General features: G+C 39.5%; 1 protein-coding gene across 8 annotated transcripts in view; it reads left to right on the top strand.

Moving 5' to 3' along the window:
* PDE4D (phosphodiesterase 4D) overlaps positions 1–16,894 on the top strand; it is a 1,577,486-nt gene that overhangs the window by 1,504,799 nt on the left and 55,793 nt on the right. For 7 of the 8 annotated variants that reach the window (XM_078004763.1, XM_078004764.1, XM_028850059.2 and 4 more), the window contains one exon: positions 10,159–10,271. In XM_078004763.1, the coding sequence (XP_077860889.1) occupies positions 10,159–10,271 (113 nt within the window). Of the gene's footprint in view, positions 1–6,559; positions 10,073–10,158; positions 10,272–16,894 lie in introns of those variants that run through there. The other variant, XM_015140014.3, reaches the window with a different exon arrangement.

Below are 16,894 nucleotides of genomic sequence, written 5' to 3'. Positions count from 1 at the left end.
AAGTAGCTGGGATTACAGGCACCCGCCACCATGCCTAGCTAATGTTTTGTATTTTTTTTAGTAGAGACGGAGTTCATCATGTTGGCCAGGCTGGTCTCAAACTCCTGACCTGAGGTCATCCACCTGCCTCGGGCTCCCAAAGGGCTGGGATTACAGGCGTGAGCCACCACACCCAACTGTATGTTTTTTCTTAACCTGTCTTCAACTGGAACAAATGTCTCGTTGGCATTACTTCTTAACCCTTAGGTATCTCACAGTGAGAGAGAGATAAATGCTAAGCAGAGATTTATGAGAAAGTTAAAAAAAAAAAAAAAAGAAGAAGAAGAAAGCAGAGATAGGGATCTGAATAAAAGATTCTGGGGCAGTGTTGATTAAAATAATTGTTGTCTTTTCTTCATTCAGGAAAGTATTCTTGACTTGGAGTCCTTGGTGACTTCAGGGAGGTCAGTGAACACTTTTAGAGTAAAAAATATTGATAATATGAACTTATGCTCATTTTTATGGGGATGTTTGTATCAGACGCACCTTTGTGCATTCATCTGTTTCTCCCAGACGTCATACTGGTGTATTGATGGATTCTTTTAAAATTTTATCTTATTTTGTAAAGATCATTACATATGAATGATATATCATAATACTTGTCATTTTTATTTTAATGTTAATATTTCTCTTCGGTAAGACACCATGAGCTGCTTGACCATCACCAAATTTTGGCAATGTTAGTTCCTAATACTCTTTTAAAAAATGAGAGTTTGAAAGCAAAAGACTGAGAACAAGAGATAGACAGGGGTGATTACATGTAGGGAGCCACACCCAGGCCAGTATCTTGAATCTCATTTGGAAATAAATATTCTTGTCTGATAGAAAACAAGCATACTTATTGGTTATTCGCTCACAAATATTTGTTGAGTGCCTGTAAATGTCAGGAATTTTCTAGACAGTTATAGAAAGGCCTGGACACAAATATAAAAATGACATTAGAAAAGTCATAGAGGCAGAAGCCAGCAAATTGTTTCCAGGCGGAAAGATTGGTTAAGATGAGCTGTCTTGGATGGGATAGTCTTAGATGTAAATAAAAGAGACAGGTATTGAAAACCCAGCCAAAAAAGGCCTATGTGAACACAAGAATGTAACATTAATACAATAAGTAGGAGAGAGTTGTGCAGCAGGTTTTTGAAAGAGTGAAACAATAAAACCAGGGTTTAAGGAAGATTATTCTGACTTTATAAATAGGACTGTGATGAGAAAAGTGAATCCAAGGAGATCCAGTAGTAGACCATTATATGAATCTAGAAACACACACATGAGAATTTGACTGAAGGTGACAGTTACAGAAATTAAGAATAAATTGGTAAGTCAACTGGCAAAGTATTGGATGGGAATATGGTAGAGGCAGGAGTGGAGATAAGCAGAGTGAGTGTAAATATACTCCAAAACTTTCTATTTATTAATAGCTTTATTTCTGAGAATATCTCAATCTCAAATAGAAAACATGTACCCCTAATGAACAATTGAGCTAAACTCACAGAATTCCAGGATCATGGTATTGGATAGGATCCTTGACAAGTAACTGGTCAGTTTAGGAATTTCCTCTCAAAAGTAGCTGACCCCATCCAGGTTAACTATAATGAACAACCTTAAAGCCAACACCCAACCCAGATAGTACAATTTCAGAAATCAGAGAATAAATGAATGTTAGAGCTGGGTAGACACTAAAGATAATCTGTTCAAACTCCTTGTTTTCTCTAAGGAATACCATATGCAGTAATTGACAAAGGTAAAGAAACAAAGACTGTTATATCGTAAGGTTGACAGTATATGATGGAAACACAGATGCTCTCCTATAGTCCCCCCAGGGAAATAAAATTGATTCCCAAAATTACAGCAAGAGTATGTAAATAAAATACATAATTATAACATTTTAAAAAAACTGCTTGCAAAAATTGTCCTGTAATTTTGTTCAAACAACTTCCCAGACAAAAGCTTCCTCACTAGCATTCTTTAACACCCTCTTCAGTCTTGTGTTGCTGAAATATGTGTTTGGAATGAAAATTATCTTAGTGCAAACCTGTGGGTATATATGGTCTGTACTGAATATCAATGGCAAAGCCTGATATTTGTCTTAGCTCAAGTTGCTATAACAAAATACCATAAACCGATGACTTAAACAACATACATTTATTTCTCACAGTGCTGGAAGCTGGAAATCTGAGATCAGGGTGTCAGCATGGTCAGGTTCTGGTGAGGGCATCTTCAGGGTTGCAGATTGCCCACGTGGCGTGTATCCACATGGTAGAAAGAGAGCAACCTCTGGCCTCTTCTTATAACGGCACTAATCTCATTCACGAGGGCTCCATTCTCCTGACCTAATTACTTCCCAAGGGTTTTCCCTCCAAATACCATGACACTGGGGATTAGATTTCAGCATATGAATATTGGAGAGACACACACATTCAGTCCATTACAGTATTTTCCTTTGACATTTCCTTTTTCTTTGCTCCTGAGAGTTTTTCCTCCTAACTTTCTGAAGCTTCTCCTTCCCCTTTAGGGACTGCCTAGGATTTTCCCCTTATCTGGTCATCAACCTCTTAACTGGTCTTTACTTTTCTGATCCGCCTTTATACTATTCCCAGAGTAATCTTTTTGAAAAGCAAATCTGACGGTGTGACTTCCTCACTTAGAAGATTTTTAATGGCTTCTTTAGAAGAAAACATAAAGTCTTAGAATAGTATACAAGTCCTCCAAGACTACTTCTCCATCTTTATCTTTGTCCGCTGTCTGACTTAAACTTTATATCCCTACCTGTTTGTAGCTTCCTGAATGGCCTATGTTCTCTAAGTGAACTTCTTCAGAATGAATCCCTGTTCATTCCTTGAATTTGTTTTTTCTTTCTAGCTACCCTAAAAACTGTTCCCAGGTAACTATTAAGTTTTTGGACCCTAGGTTATACCTGGCACTAGTTGATAGGTTCACTTAAATTAATAGAATTGTTTGCATTTAAGTTAGAGACTTAAGTCCAGGAGGAAGAGAAGATACAATGGAGGAGGAAGGGAAAAGAATCTATTAGGCATCAATGCAAGATTATTTAACTCACAACCTCTCACTTGAACTAAAATAACCTACAAGGTTCTTGTTCTTATCTCCAACTTATAGGTGAAATAAGGCCCCAGAAAGATTAGCTGAATTGCCTGGAATTGCTTGTATGTGGTGGAATAGAGATTGGAGCCTTTCTCCATTCTTCCAGTTTCTTTCAAAGAATAATATCACTTACAGTTGCACACATGCCACATGAAGCCCCCAGCCTGGATGCCTAACTAAACTTGGATCAAACTCCAATTTTTTAGACAAAAGCCCTCCCTATTCTTATAAAAGCGTTCTCCTCTTTCTTTGCCTCTTATCTCATGTCAGCTCAGAGAGACATTTCTGCTTGGGCCAATCTGGCCTTCAAGCTCAGTGCCTTCAATGAATAAAACAAAACAAAACAAAAAATCTTTTAAAGTCAGGATTTTGTAACTTCAGTAACCTTATTGATGATTGGGAGAAATGGAAAATGTACAGGTTGGAGTTACTCTTTAAACCAAGCTGACTCCTTTCTCTTATACACACACACATACACATACACACCCCTTCAATAACCTTATTGATGATTGGGAGAAAGGGAAAATGTACAAATTGGAGTTACCCTTTAGACCAAGCTGACTCCTTTCTCTTACACACACACACACACACACACACACACACACACACACACACTCTGTGTGTCGCTTTCATGCCCTTACATACATGCACACACATAGACCAAGCTGACTCCTTTCTCTTACACACACACAAACACACACACACATTCTCTCACTCTCTCATGCACTTACACACATGCACACACATACATATTCCCTCCATATTCCTCCCTTTCCAGTGTAGATGAGGCACAGATTCATTCTACCCAAACGAAAGCTCTTCAAAGTCTCACCTTCTGTCATAAATAGCCTTATCGAACATTTTCATGCAGGCAGACTCTCGTGAAGGAAATTTTGGTGAATTCCATTGTTTTTTTCTCCATCTTATTACAGTGTGATTAATAAGTTAGTGACTACAAGGTTGTAGTTTTCAAGAGCAAGAAGTCTACCCCCTTTCAAGTCACATTTGACAGTCCTTCTGTTCATGCCTGACTTATTGTGGGAACATATGTCTACGTAGGATTTTAATACAGAGATTGTCTTAGATATGAATAATCGTCAGAGAAGCAAATGGTGTAAGTTATTTAATTGTATTCTTAATATGGTCAAAGATAATGGTTTCACTGACTTCAACTTTACTTTCTTCAATTCCATTAATTGCATAGCGCTAGAATTTTCCATAGAAAATAAAATCAGATCCCATGTCACACAGTACTCTGAGTCACTCTGTGACTCCTACACTTGAAGATATAGTCCTACCTACAGATGCCTGACATGGCCAGTCTCTGAGATGGCCAGTGGCTGAGGATTTCTCAGATTTCTCCAGAATCTGTTCCCCTAAGTAAGGCCCTACTCATGGTAATTTCTTTTTTGACACACATATCTTTTTTTTTTTTTTTTTGTCTTTTGTCTTTTTTTTTTTTTTTTTCCCCCGAGATGGAGGTTTTTTTGCTCTTGTCACCCAGGCTGGAGTGCAGTGGCACGATCTCGGCTCACCATAACCTCCGCCTCTCAGGTTCAAGCAATTTTCCTGCCTCAGCCTCCCAAGTAGCTAGGAATATAGGCATGCTCCACCAAGCCTGACTAATTTTGTATTTTTAGTAGAGATGGGGTTTCTCCATGTGGGTCAGGCTGGTCTCGAACTCCCGATCTCAGGCGATCCACCCACCTTGGCCTCCCAAAGTGCTGGGATTACAGGTCTGAGCCACTGCACCCAGCTGACACATGCACATCTTGTTCATCATAGGTCTGCGCGCTTGCTCATCTTTTCTCTTAAAAATCCTTCCCACTCTCTTTTATTTCATTCTTGAGGACTCAGCCTTTTCCCACTCCACCTCTGTCCCTGTCTGATTTAAATCGTCCTCTTTTACTGTCCCATAGCCCACATGCTTCCTTCTGTGAGAGTGCATTCTACAGTAGTATGCTGAAATTACTTTCTCTGCTGGGCTCTGGGTAAGGGACACACTCTTTCCATCATCTTGTTTCTGCAGCCTCTAATAAAGTACATGGCATATAGTCAGTGCTAAATAAATGTTGAGTTACTGGTGGGACTAAAACGTCAATGAAAGCCAATCTCATGTTTATTTCATTTAAAAATTCTACAGCCATAGGCAACACTTAGAAAAACAATTGTAGATAGTGGAAGATAAAAGAAAAAGAAAACCCTCACAAAATTACACACATCTTTCCTTTGGAAGCTTTATGAAGTACTAAGTAAAGTTTTATATATTTTATATGATTTTAAAATACTTCAAAACAATAATTTGATGCCAGAAATACACTTGGAGATGAGAGTGGCTTGCCACTAGCAAGCTCTGCTTAAGCCCATTACATGTACATATTGAAAGAGAATCCAGAGCCTTCATGTATTTCCCATCAGATAAAATGTATACAGGAAAAAAAAATTAAGCAGCAAGTTAGACCTAACCTACACAAATCTTTTACTGTAGCAAACCAAAGGAATGACTAGCTCATAGCAATACATAGTGAAATAGAAATCATTTTCTCCAGTTCTATCTACTGTAGACAGTATCAATTCCTTCCTCAGAATAAAGAGGAAATTTTGTAAGAATTAAGAGAAGCTGGAACTGGTTAGGGAGATTTAAGTATTTGCTCTTAGGAGCTTTTTGTTATAGTTCTTTTCTTTTTAAAAAATCTGGATCAGTTGTTATAATTTGTATTATTTTTTAAAATTAAGGGCGGGCAAATGGTGTCCAAAGTAAGTGGTATATTTTGGACTTGTTCTTTTCATGTATACCAATAGGTCTATCTAGGAATTATGACAAGCTGATACAGTCCTTTAGCAGACCTTCAAGTGTTGGCAAAGAAACTAATGTCCACATAGTTACACATCCCGTACAGTGGATCCTTTTACCTCAATGGCCAACATCACTGTGAGTTGTGGGTGAGAGTAATGGACTGAACATTTCACAAAAAAACAACCTCAACCTCTAGCTACCTGCTGTGGCTCTGAGGTGATTACTTTTTTCCTTTTTCAAAAGGAAGCTGCTGCTTCAGCATCTTCTCCTGGAGTCCCTGGCACAGTTTCAGGCCATGTGTCAGGGGAACTTCTAAGCATATCACTATGACAGAAGCCAAGTGCTGGCCCGCAAGAATTGAGGACTGTTTGTTCACAGAAGAGCCTGAGCAGAACGCGAGTGTTACATAGTTCAAAGGTGCCTTGAAGAAAACTGATGCTGTTGTAGGAGGGGACTTCAAGGCTCAAGTTATTTCTCAGTTGCTGTTCCATAGCCCTCTCCCAGCCTTTAGGGAGTTTAGCCAATAGTTTTTGCTTGGGTGTTTTTCTCTGTTTAGCTCCTTGACTTAGCAAGATTTGGGGCAGTTAAAGAGTTTTCATGTATTTTTAAGGAGAGCCACAGTGTATACTACTCTGGCAGGGGTTAGGGGGAAGTATTTTATTAATGAATGCAGTATGTGTTCTTGGTAAAAGCCAAAATTAAACTGGCTCACTGTTTTTGTCCTGCTGGCTGTCGACATTTAGGTGTGTTGCTTGGTGTGGTGACTCAATTTCCTGTAGGATAGTTGGCAACTCCATTTTGAGGTTTGTTTGGAGGGATGAAAAGGTCAGTTATTTGATGTCTTAGAACACTTGGGGTTAAAATTCCTAAAAGTGAAGCTTTACAAATGATCCTGAAAAATCGTGGCTAGCTATATTGCCTGTTCGCCTAGGAATTTGGAAAAAAGCAATATTCTCGGCTCTATGCTAATATCAAGAATAGTCCTTTATATCAGCAACAGTTTCACAGAGCAAACTGTTCTTTACTCTGTTGTTAGTAATTATTTTCTCACTAGTATGTAGATGTGGTCTAGTGATTTTTCATTTTTCATATTTATACAGAAGATGTTAGAACTTAAAATACATGCTTACACCACTTTATGATCATACTCAAATCCTGTCTGTCAAAAATGACTGGTGCATGGCTTGGACATAAAATGGATATTCTGAAATAAATTGTTCCTCCTGTCACTATACTACCTTCTTAAGAGCAAATCCTGTGTCTAAAGTGCATGATGTCTTGAAGCATTAGCCAAAACATTCCCGAATTACTTTTCCACATTAAAAAATAACAACTGAAATATAATGTGTGGGGCCACATCCTGTTAGATTTGAGGCCTGAGTTTGTACTTTTGATTTCTGAAGAGCTTTGGGAACTTGGTGAAGTTGGGGGCAGGGGGGCAGCTTACTTAGCTACTGGGAAATCACTTGAGGCTCAGGCTTTGAGAAAGTTGGAGGGCAGGGGAGAGGAACCACAGAAAGCCAAACCTCGGAGGGGACTCCCAGCTTCATTGTAACCGATGATTGAAAAGGTGGCACTGAACAAATCCCTGAATACAATGGCTACGTATCTTTAATCCACTGGATAGGCTAACTATGGACAGCTCAAATGATCATTAAAAAAGTCAATGTACTCTTAAAATTTCCTACATTCCTATCTTATGGGAATGAGAGAGAGAGGAAAATGTCAAAACCAAACCATATAGTAGATGTACTACCATGGCAAGTAGGTGATGCTATACTTGCATATGGAAATTATTCAGTAAAATGAAAATGATTGTGTTAGAGCCACAGGCGAAAGTATTGTTTGTGATCTTTAGAGTGTGGGGTTACAATGGGCTTTCTATATTTGTGTGTAATGCTTCAATTTTTATAACAAGCATGTAATATTTTTTACATTCTTAGAATTGGGGAAGCTATACAGAACAAGTATTTTATATTTACCATTTAAAATTATTAATATCTTTAACTTGTTCCTGTTGTTAATGGGGAAGAAAAAAGCTTCAATCTGAAATTTTAATTCACCTGGCAAGGTTTAGGCAATTGTTTGTCCATCTAAAGCATATATTTACTTCACTTTAGACTGCAGGATGGAGGAAGTAGAACAAAAAAGAGGCAAATTTTAACGTAGAGTACTCAAAGTGAACAGTAAATAGTTCAAGAATTCTTGATAACAACAAGCCACGTGGCACTTGTAACAAATACTTTAAAAGTCGCTCTAACTTTTACAAATTTCATATAAAAAGCTATGTGAAAAATCCGAGGAGACTAAATTCAGTCGATGAATTTCTTTGTTGTGCCACTGATAATTTATGGAGTCTAAATTTCAAGGGCAGAATTTCTTCTCCACCAATACCTGTAGATTTTTAAAGACAAAGACAGAGGATCCCACCACTTCGTGTAAGTTTCTCAGCATCTTCTTTCCACTCGACCATGACAAAGTTTTATAAAATGGACTCTTGGGAGTTTGATTTCTCCCCACTGTGAATGGTTTGCTTATTGCATGCCAATGTAGAGAAGTTCTCCCACAACTGGTCTGCTTAGCGAGAGTGCCTCTGGTCCCCTAGGTCAGCCTTTGTAAACAGAACAGACTTCCCTATGCCTTTGAATGTGGTCTTTCCGTTTTCTCAAAATTGTAGTGTAATCTGCGCATGGTGGGTAGAAACACCATGCCAGATTTTCTTCCTTAGCCCAAGATCATCTAGGTCTTGTGCAATTCACAGGGGAAAGGAGTAGTATGCAGGACATGCGTAAATTCTCCTTACCATGTGTTTCTTTCACATTGCTGTTCCTTTAAGATAACTCTTAGGCAATTCTGCATATGAAAATGCAGCCTATTGTCAAATTTGTGAACTATAAAGCGTTCCGATCCCGCAACATTGTATATTTTGTTTGCTTGTTTCTGTCTGCCCCAACATTTAGAAGTCTGGTACTGAGACTGGCTGGTCGTAGAAAAAGGATGTGGTCTTAATAGAAACGCGGGTATTCCCACAAGCCTGCCTCCTTCAAGTAGGTGAATCCTAAACCTTTAGAAACGAACCCCCAGAAACCCTAAACCTTAAACCCTCAGAAACACTGAGGGTCCTAAATAACCTTGTTTGTGAAACTTGGCAGGAAGCAGCTGGTCCTGGAGACGCAGAGGCTCCAGCGGTCGGGGCAACCTGGAGGGCAGTGGCTCAGTGGGCTGCACGGGGTTCCCGCTGGGCAGGTGCGCGGCCGTGCGCGCCTGCGCGCAGGTCCCTCCTAAGCCCCGCAGCGGGCGCGACCCCGGGCGGAGGGCTGCAGGCGCTCCACGCCGGGTTTTCCGCCGCTCTCCTAGCACAGACAGTCCCACAGCAGCCCCACAGATACACACGCTCGCGCCGCGCCTCCTCGGCTGCACTTCAAAGCGAGTGGCGCCCGGCTGCTCCGGGGGGATGGCACTGCGAGGTGGCGGGGCCCCCGGGGCAGAGCCCGAGGGGAAGGACACGGCGGGTGGCATGGACAGGCTTTTGCAATTCGGAATCTTTTCGTAAGGGGGTTGAGGAGGAGCCAGGCAGCGCTAAGGGCCGAGAGGGGCGTGAGGGGGAGTGTTCCCGGAAAGCTGCGGCGTTGGAGCCGCGCTGCGCCTGCCGCCCGAAGAGTTGAGAAAGAAAACAGGAAACGTGGTGGCCGCGCACCCGGCCGCGGCTGATTCATTCGCTTCAAGTGCCGTGCAGAAGGCTCGGCAGGCGGGGCGGGCGTGGGGCCGCGGCTCCGGGCCGGGGACCTAGGAGATCGGGCTGTGGACCAGACGCTCCTCTCCGGGGCGGACACCTAAGCGCGCGCGCCATCCCCTCGCCATCCGCTAGAGTCGGGCTCCTGGACTGGGACTTGGGCCCGTCGCACAGTTGAAAAGTCGCATAGTGGTTTTTACGCCCGCGTCGCCGTGTGAAAGTTGGCTCGCCGCTCTTTGCACGCCCTCCTTGGAGGCCGACCCGTCACGCCAAGCTGGAGAGACCGTGCCTCCCCGAGGCCAGCCGCCCCGCGAGCAGAGCCTCCGCCCCCGTTGCACTGCCGGGCTGGGCAATATGAAGGAGCAGCCCTCATGTGCCGGCACCGGGCATCCGAGCATGGCGGGGTATGGCAGGATGGCCCCCTTTGAACTCACTAGCGGACCCGTGAAGCGCTTGAGAACTGAGTCCCCCTTTCCCTGTCTCTTCGCAGAGGAGGCCTACCAGAAACTGGCCAGCGAGACCCTGGAGGAGCTGGACTGGTGTCTGGACCAGTTAGAGACCCTACAGACCAGGCACTCCGTCAGTGAGATGGCCTCCAACAAGGTAAGCCCCGGTTCTGCTGTCACCGATGCCCCCAGGCTGCTGATTCCCCTGCCGGCGAGCCCGCTAGTACCCATAGCCCCGGGAAATACAGTGAGAGGTTTTTTAGGCTTACTGCATGTTGGCTATTCTGCTCCTTAGAGGGAGGTTCTTGTTTCCATGCCTTGCCTCTCCTAGTCACGCCAGATAAACATTTTCCAAAAGCAATTTGACGTAGTTTAAGTACCTCCCAAGACACAGGGTTCCTAAGTGACATTGTGCCCTTGTAGCAGAAACCCAGTAGGGTCCATTGGCATTGCATGTTTAAAGGTGTTCTTGGGATTCCCGGTTAAAATAAGAATTGGTGGATGTCTGTGAAATCACTTGAATGTCACCACCTAGGGCACTCAAACTCAGAAGAGTTCATCGAACTTGGAACTTTCACCCTAATTCATCTGGTTGTCAGGGTACCCTGCAAGAACTGAGCCTTTATATATTCAGTTGGCCATACACATCCGCAGGAAACATTAATAGAGTTAGAAGGTTCCTTATGATCATTACTTTTGTTTCCATTAATCTTGGAGAGAAAGCCCAGTTTTTCGAGGTCATTTAGTACAAGGAGGCTTCAACTAGGCATCTGTGCCATATGTACTAAGGTGCTGGTCTTGGCAGTTAATGGAGTTTTGAGGGCTGAGAAGTAACCTTCAGCCTGGGACAGCCTTAAAATAGCACGGAAGGCAAGGTATAATGTTTTCAGTTTTGCTGTATTTTTTGGATTTCCTGTTCTTTTTGTCTTTAGTTATGCAAGGAGATAATTGGAATTATATATGTTTATAATGGCTCTTTGCCTGTGCATGTCATGTGCAGATGGCTGAAGGATTCAGCCAGTGAAGACTGGTAATGTGTGACAAATAGTTGCCTCTGCAAGATATTTAAGTATTTTTGGCTATTTACAAGGTCAAGAAGGTTATATTAACTTACAGTTCATCTGTGTGCACATATCTTTCAATGAGTGATACTTTTTTTTTCTAGCTTACTATGGTTTTTATCCCACCTGTTCTCACGCAGTTTTTACAAAAATGCCACAGCATAACAGCCACTTGATTGTCTTATCTATTAACAGTGCTTTTGTAGGTAGCATTGTCAAGTGAAAAGTTAGCTTCAAATAAATAAAAGGGGCTCTGTAGACACGGCCAGCAGATACTAACCTACCCATATGCACACTGACCTACCCATGTCCACACTGACGATCAATTCTGTTTTTTGTCATTTGTGCCTCATTTCTAAATTTGGCACAGCTCCTCATCAGAATGACCAATTATTGCTCTCTTACTGGGACTCTTACCCCCTGCTGTGGCATTAGGTACCTTTGTTCTCATTTGGGTAACAAATTCTTAGTTTTATAAAATACAGGGTTTTTTTTCATAATTTGATTCTTAATAGCAGTAGACATATGCTGAATATGTCCAGTGTCCTAACTGCTAAATGGGAGCACTTTGCCATGGGCCAGAGTTCTTAATTCCATTGTGTGGTTGATTCTGTGTAAGAAAAGGAAGAGCAGAATCAAAAGCCACTTAGCAATGTACAAGCATTAGTGTATGTTTTCAAGATGATTTAACAGTAGTTTTTCAGCTAAATGAATTTGAGCAGCTAGTTGCTTTCCCTAAAATCCGTATTCTTCATGTTGAGACCTATGTTTGGATTTAACACTGAATGTGAAATTTAATAATGTATTGTAAATGACTTCAGCTGTCAAGGAATTAATCTGTACATTAAGATTTAAAAATGTTTTAGGTCATAATAATTGCCTAAAATGATCCCTTCTTTTAAAAGCACCAGATAAGACAGAGATTTAGAAAAAGTAATCTTTACTATGAAGGCCCCAAATTAGACTTTGAGTTAATTTACAGGTTTGATAGGAGAGGTTGGTCTGTTTGGTTAAAATGAAATCTAGGTAAAGCGAGAAGGTAATTTTTTCAAAATGTAGTCATTCTAGCAATGTTTATGTCTTGTGGCTGAAAAATTACGATATTTTTTCCTAGCCCACGACAGAGCTGAATTGAAAAATCATTGCCGTCACACTAATTTTTAACATTAAACTTAGCTCAGCTTAAGCTGTAGCTTAAACTTTTAATGTCCAAGCCATTCATGTGTTCTTTAACTTATTTATTTCTAAATAAGTGCTAAGCTTACATGACTTTTATAGACAAAAAAGGGTTGGCATAGAAAGAAAAGAAACCTCTTGCTAAGGGTTGTAAAGTTACTCTTCTTGATAACAAGGGCATGAATAGGCCACATCCACAAAAGCTGTAAACTGAGTTGGAGCAGCTGATCCCAAGGCCCCTGTGAGTGTTGCCACACCTTCAGTCTGAACTGGAAATGTGTACCGCTTGCATCATCTCCACTCAGTTATTTGATATTTCTTGAGTATGAATGAATGAATCTGAAACATTGCTTTTCGGTTGTTAGTTTTATTACCATCCATTCTTTTTACATATACGTGTTCAAACCAGCTGGTATTTTCAGTTTATTCTCTTTTAGCCTTTGAAAAATTATGACAGTATTCTCTGTTCTCTCTTGAGGTTTTAAAAATTTACTCTAATAGATCAAAAAGCACAATAAAAACACTAGTAAGAGATCAGGATTTTTAAATGGTGATAGAAAATACTTATTATGAAGATGGATTTAGGTGTTAGGAAGGAGGAAACTGATTCCTCAAACCCATTAAACAAACTGGATTAACATATTATTTCTATTTCTTAGACTTCTCAATAAAAGGCATCTTAACCAATTAGCAGTTTTTAAATGATGCTCTAGGAGCAACTAGCTGCACTTCCTGTATTGGTATTATAATGTTGCTTGCTTGTTGATGGCATTGAAGCAGGAAAATTATTGAATTCTTGGCCAAGGCTAGGGTTGACTATAACACATGTAGGATGCTTGTACCAAGTGGGGTAAGAGATTCCAGATGGCATTTAATTTGAGTGATTAAATCTACAGCATTTACCCTTATAAGCACATTAATCTGCCTGAGATTTGTACAGATTTCCTTTGGAACCTCATTGCTACAACTGAGCGTAATTTTAGTGAGGTCTCAAAGCTTTGGAGGCAGGCAAACCTGGAAGTTGAATTACGGTTTTGTTTCTTGCTAATGGAGTTACATTAGAGAACGACTTCAATTTTTTTAGCTTCAGTTTCCTTAGCATAAAATGGGCATCATAATAACTGTCTTGAAAGATCAGTGTAAGAGTTCAAAAGAATATATAAAAAAGAGCTAGCTAATATAGTATCTGACAATAGTAAGCACTGTATCTGTTGTTATTGCTATTATTTGGGTTTTAGGTCAAACTTCATTGGTTGCTTACATGGCTAAAATGTCTTTTTACCATTCAGTTGTAACTTATACTAGACATTTCAAGTTTTATGGAATTTTATAATTCTTAGATAACTGTCTATAGCACACATTTCTGTATCATAAAAATGCTTAAATTATATTTATAGTTTTTGTGGTATAATACAGACATGAACATTCTGAAGTTCTAATTAGAAGTTTAGGTTTTTCTTAAATTCCAGTTACAGAATGCCAGACAGAAGAGCTAACTAAGTACTTTTCCCGTTTTACTCTAAAACTGAAAATGCAGACCTTACTAATTTTTAGAACATGTAAAATATAATAAGGGTTAGTGGTCAATGTGCCTTTGTAGTAAAACACCTTTTAAGTAGAGTAGTTTCACCATGTTTTTGGTTACCTTTCTCTCATAGAAAGTATATCGAGGATGGGAGTCAGTGGAGAGGAAAGAAGGACAGCGAGCGGTCTGGGCCTCAGGGCTTTCAAGGATTATGCTATGGAACCCTGTAACGTTATCCTCTTGTGACCTAATAATGCACCTTTCACCAGGCCTTCCCTGTAAGTTCAGTGAGGTTCAAAGGAGAAAACGAAATCGTTTTGAGTTCTTCCCAAGACGTATCACTATAAAAATGGTATTTTGTTTCTGCTCTCTAATTTTGGGGGCAGTTTGAGGTTTGGCATGGCTGGAAATGACTGTGTTTCAAGCTGAAAGTCTGTCTTGAAGTTAGAATCCAGCCCCTAAGAGACTTCAGATTTTTCTATACTTCATTCCGAATGTACTTAGGCCAGCTTTACAAATGTAGTCATGACTTCTTTATGGAATTTATTTTGTGTATTTGACTTTTGACAAACCTCTCTAGCATGTTTCTGTTGCCTGTAAATTAAGTTGCTTTGCTGGGGTGCTTTGTCTCAGTGCTTTCTCTGGCTGCTCCCCCTACTGCTTTGTAATAGTCAATGCAGAACATATAGTAGCACTTTTTGTTGATGTATGTTCTGGGCAAGAGGGGTGTTGTAATAAATATAGGATCTTCATAGAAGTGGCTAAATCTTAAGATATTTCCACATTATGCAACCACAACGTAACTCAGAATAGAGATAAATGTTAAACTTTTGCTAAGAAGGAAACTAAGTTAATTGGAAAAGGCATGTTAGTTTTATAGAGAGAAAATAGCCTCAGTTGTTTTCTACATTAATATATTAAACTTTAGATTAAAAAATTGTTGAGTTAATATGCCTAAATACAAACTTTAAATATCAGAAGAAAATATCTTCTATAATTATAGAAAATCAACAGTTAGATGCTTTGAGTTCAATATCTGCTTTTTAATTTACTTAATAGAGGTAGATTGGAGAAAGATTTATGTAGCTTACATGTAGTACCTAAAAGTTAATATGAAAGATTGAGAATCCTATAATCACTGTTAGAAAAAATACTTCCTTTGCTTTTCAGTAATAATAGAAGAGGGAAACAATTTTAAAGGAAATTTTTCTTTCGCTGGAAAGTAGAGCCCTTGACTTTACCTTAGCATAAAACTAAGGATTAAAACAAATCTTAATTTGTCTCTATTGTCATCCGTTCAGTTCCTGTGCCAGTATTTAGTAAAAATTTAATTATTCCTAACATGTAATTATCCAAAATTCCTAATTTTTAATTATTCAACAAATTAATCATTACTAGAGAATTTTCTTCTTTTCGGTTATATTTTGACTTAATTTATGGGGTAGTGGTAGTGGTAACTTCTGTCTGAGAGCATTATGAACTGTCTACGTTTTTGAAAAAAATTCCAAAACATAAGGGTTGGCCATGATAAAAGAAGTATTTTTTCTAATGTTATGGATAGATGAAACAAACTGGTATTTTTCGAGATAGCAAGGATGATAGATAATGCTTTTGTTCAATTTAAGAAGATTTCTGTGACAGTTATATAGATTGTAGCTATCACTTAAGATATAAATACATGTTGGATGTGAAGTGCTGCTAATGTCATTATTTTCCATTGATTCATAACATATGTAGAACTTGGTTTTCTCTTTCAGCAGGAGGGACCAACTCTTTTTCTGGAACTGTAGATTGCTGGGGTTAATCTTGTGATAGTGTAGCTCTAGCGGGGGAGCAGTTTTTACATGGCTATTTATTGTAATAGTTGAATTGACACTGTTCATCTGAGATCTTTCTAGAATATAGAGAGATCAGTAGCACTTTCTTTTAATATTCACATTAGCTTTGAAAGGCATTTGAAGAAGACTGTGTTATTCCCTGTAACAGGGATTGGGGGTATGCCTTGATATTTGCTTAAACAACAAACAGTTCTGCTGTGTCTTTTAGAAAATTAGTTAAGTTCAGTTACCAGCTATAATGATAATAGGCTTATTATTTTTTACTCTTAGAGAATAGTTTATCTTTTATAAAGTATTTATTATTATTATTTAGTATTCAGAGCTTCTTGTTTTTGTTCTGTTATGCTTTGTATGTGATAAGGATGAATGATATTTACTCCCTGGCCTGGAGTATGCACCAGTGATACTTACAGCAGCTTTGTACAGTGGAAAGAACATAAATGTTTTTCATTAGGCAAACGTGGTTTCGAATTCCAGCTCTGTTGTTTCCTATCTAATATTTTGGGCAATAGGCCTTTCCGCTCTGGAGCCGTTTTTTCGTTTATAAGTGGGGATAATGAAAGGGGAAAATAAAATGGAAAAGTTATTGAGAGCATTAGCTATAATGTATGTAAAGCTCAGTTTGGTGCATTAGCACACACTAGGTGCTCAATAAATTACATGTGCTTGCCTGTCTAGAATACATTAAAAAAGAGAGATTAAGAAAAACTCTGTGTCACATATTTCTTGCAATGTAAAAACATAATATTTCTTAGAAGAAAAACACAACTTTTCTATTCTTTAAGAATTTACAGTCTAAGTTAATGTTGCTCAAACTTTGTCATTTTTGAGAGAGAGTCTCGTTCTGTCACCCAGGCTGGAGTACAGTGGCATCATCTCGGCTCACTGCAACCTCCACCTCCTGGGTTCAAGCAATTCTCCTGCCTCAGCCTCCCAAGTAGCTGGACTACAGGCGCCCACCACCATACCCAGCTAATTTTTGTATTTTTGGTAGAGACGGGGTTTCACCGTGTTAGCCAGGATGTTCTCGATCTCTTGACCTCATGATCCTCCCTCCTCGGCCTCCCACAATGCTGGGATTTTGTCATTTCTTGTACATTCATATCGGCTATTATATGTTGAATGTTTTAACTTATTTCTTTTTTATTAATCTTTAAAAATTTTTCAATTATTCTTAATT

The sequence above is a fragment of the Macaca mulatta genome, chromosome 6 (genome assembly GCF_049350105.2).
Source record: "Macaca mulatta isolate MMU2019108-1 chromosome 6, T2T-MMU8v2.0, whole genome shotgun sequence".
Taxonomy (NCBI): domain Eukaryota; kingdom Metazoa; phylum Chordata; class Mammalia; order Primates; family Cercopithecidae; genus Macaca; species Macaca mulatta.
Note: the sequence above shows the minus strand (reverse complement) of the source record. Positions and strands in the feature narration are given on the sequence as shown.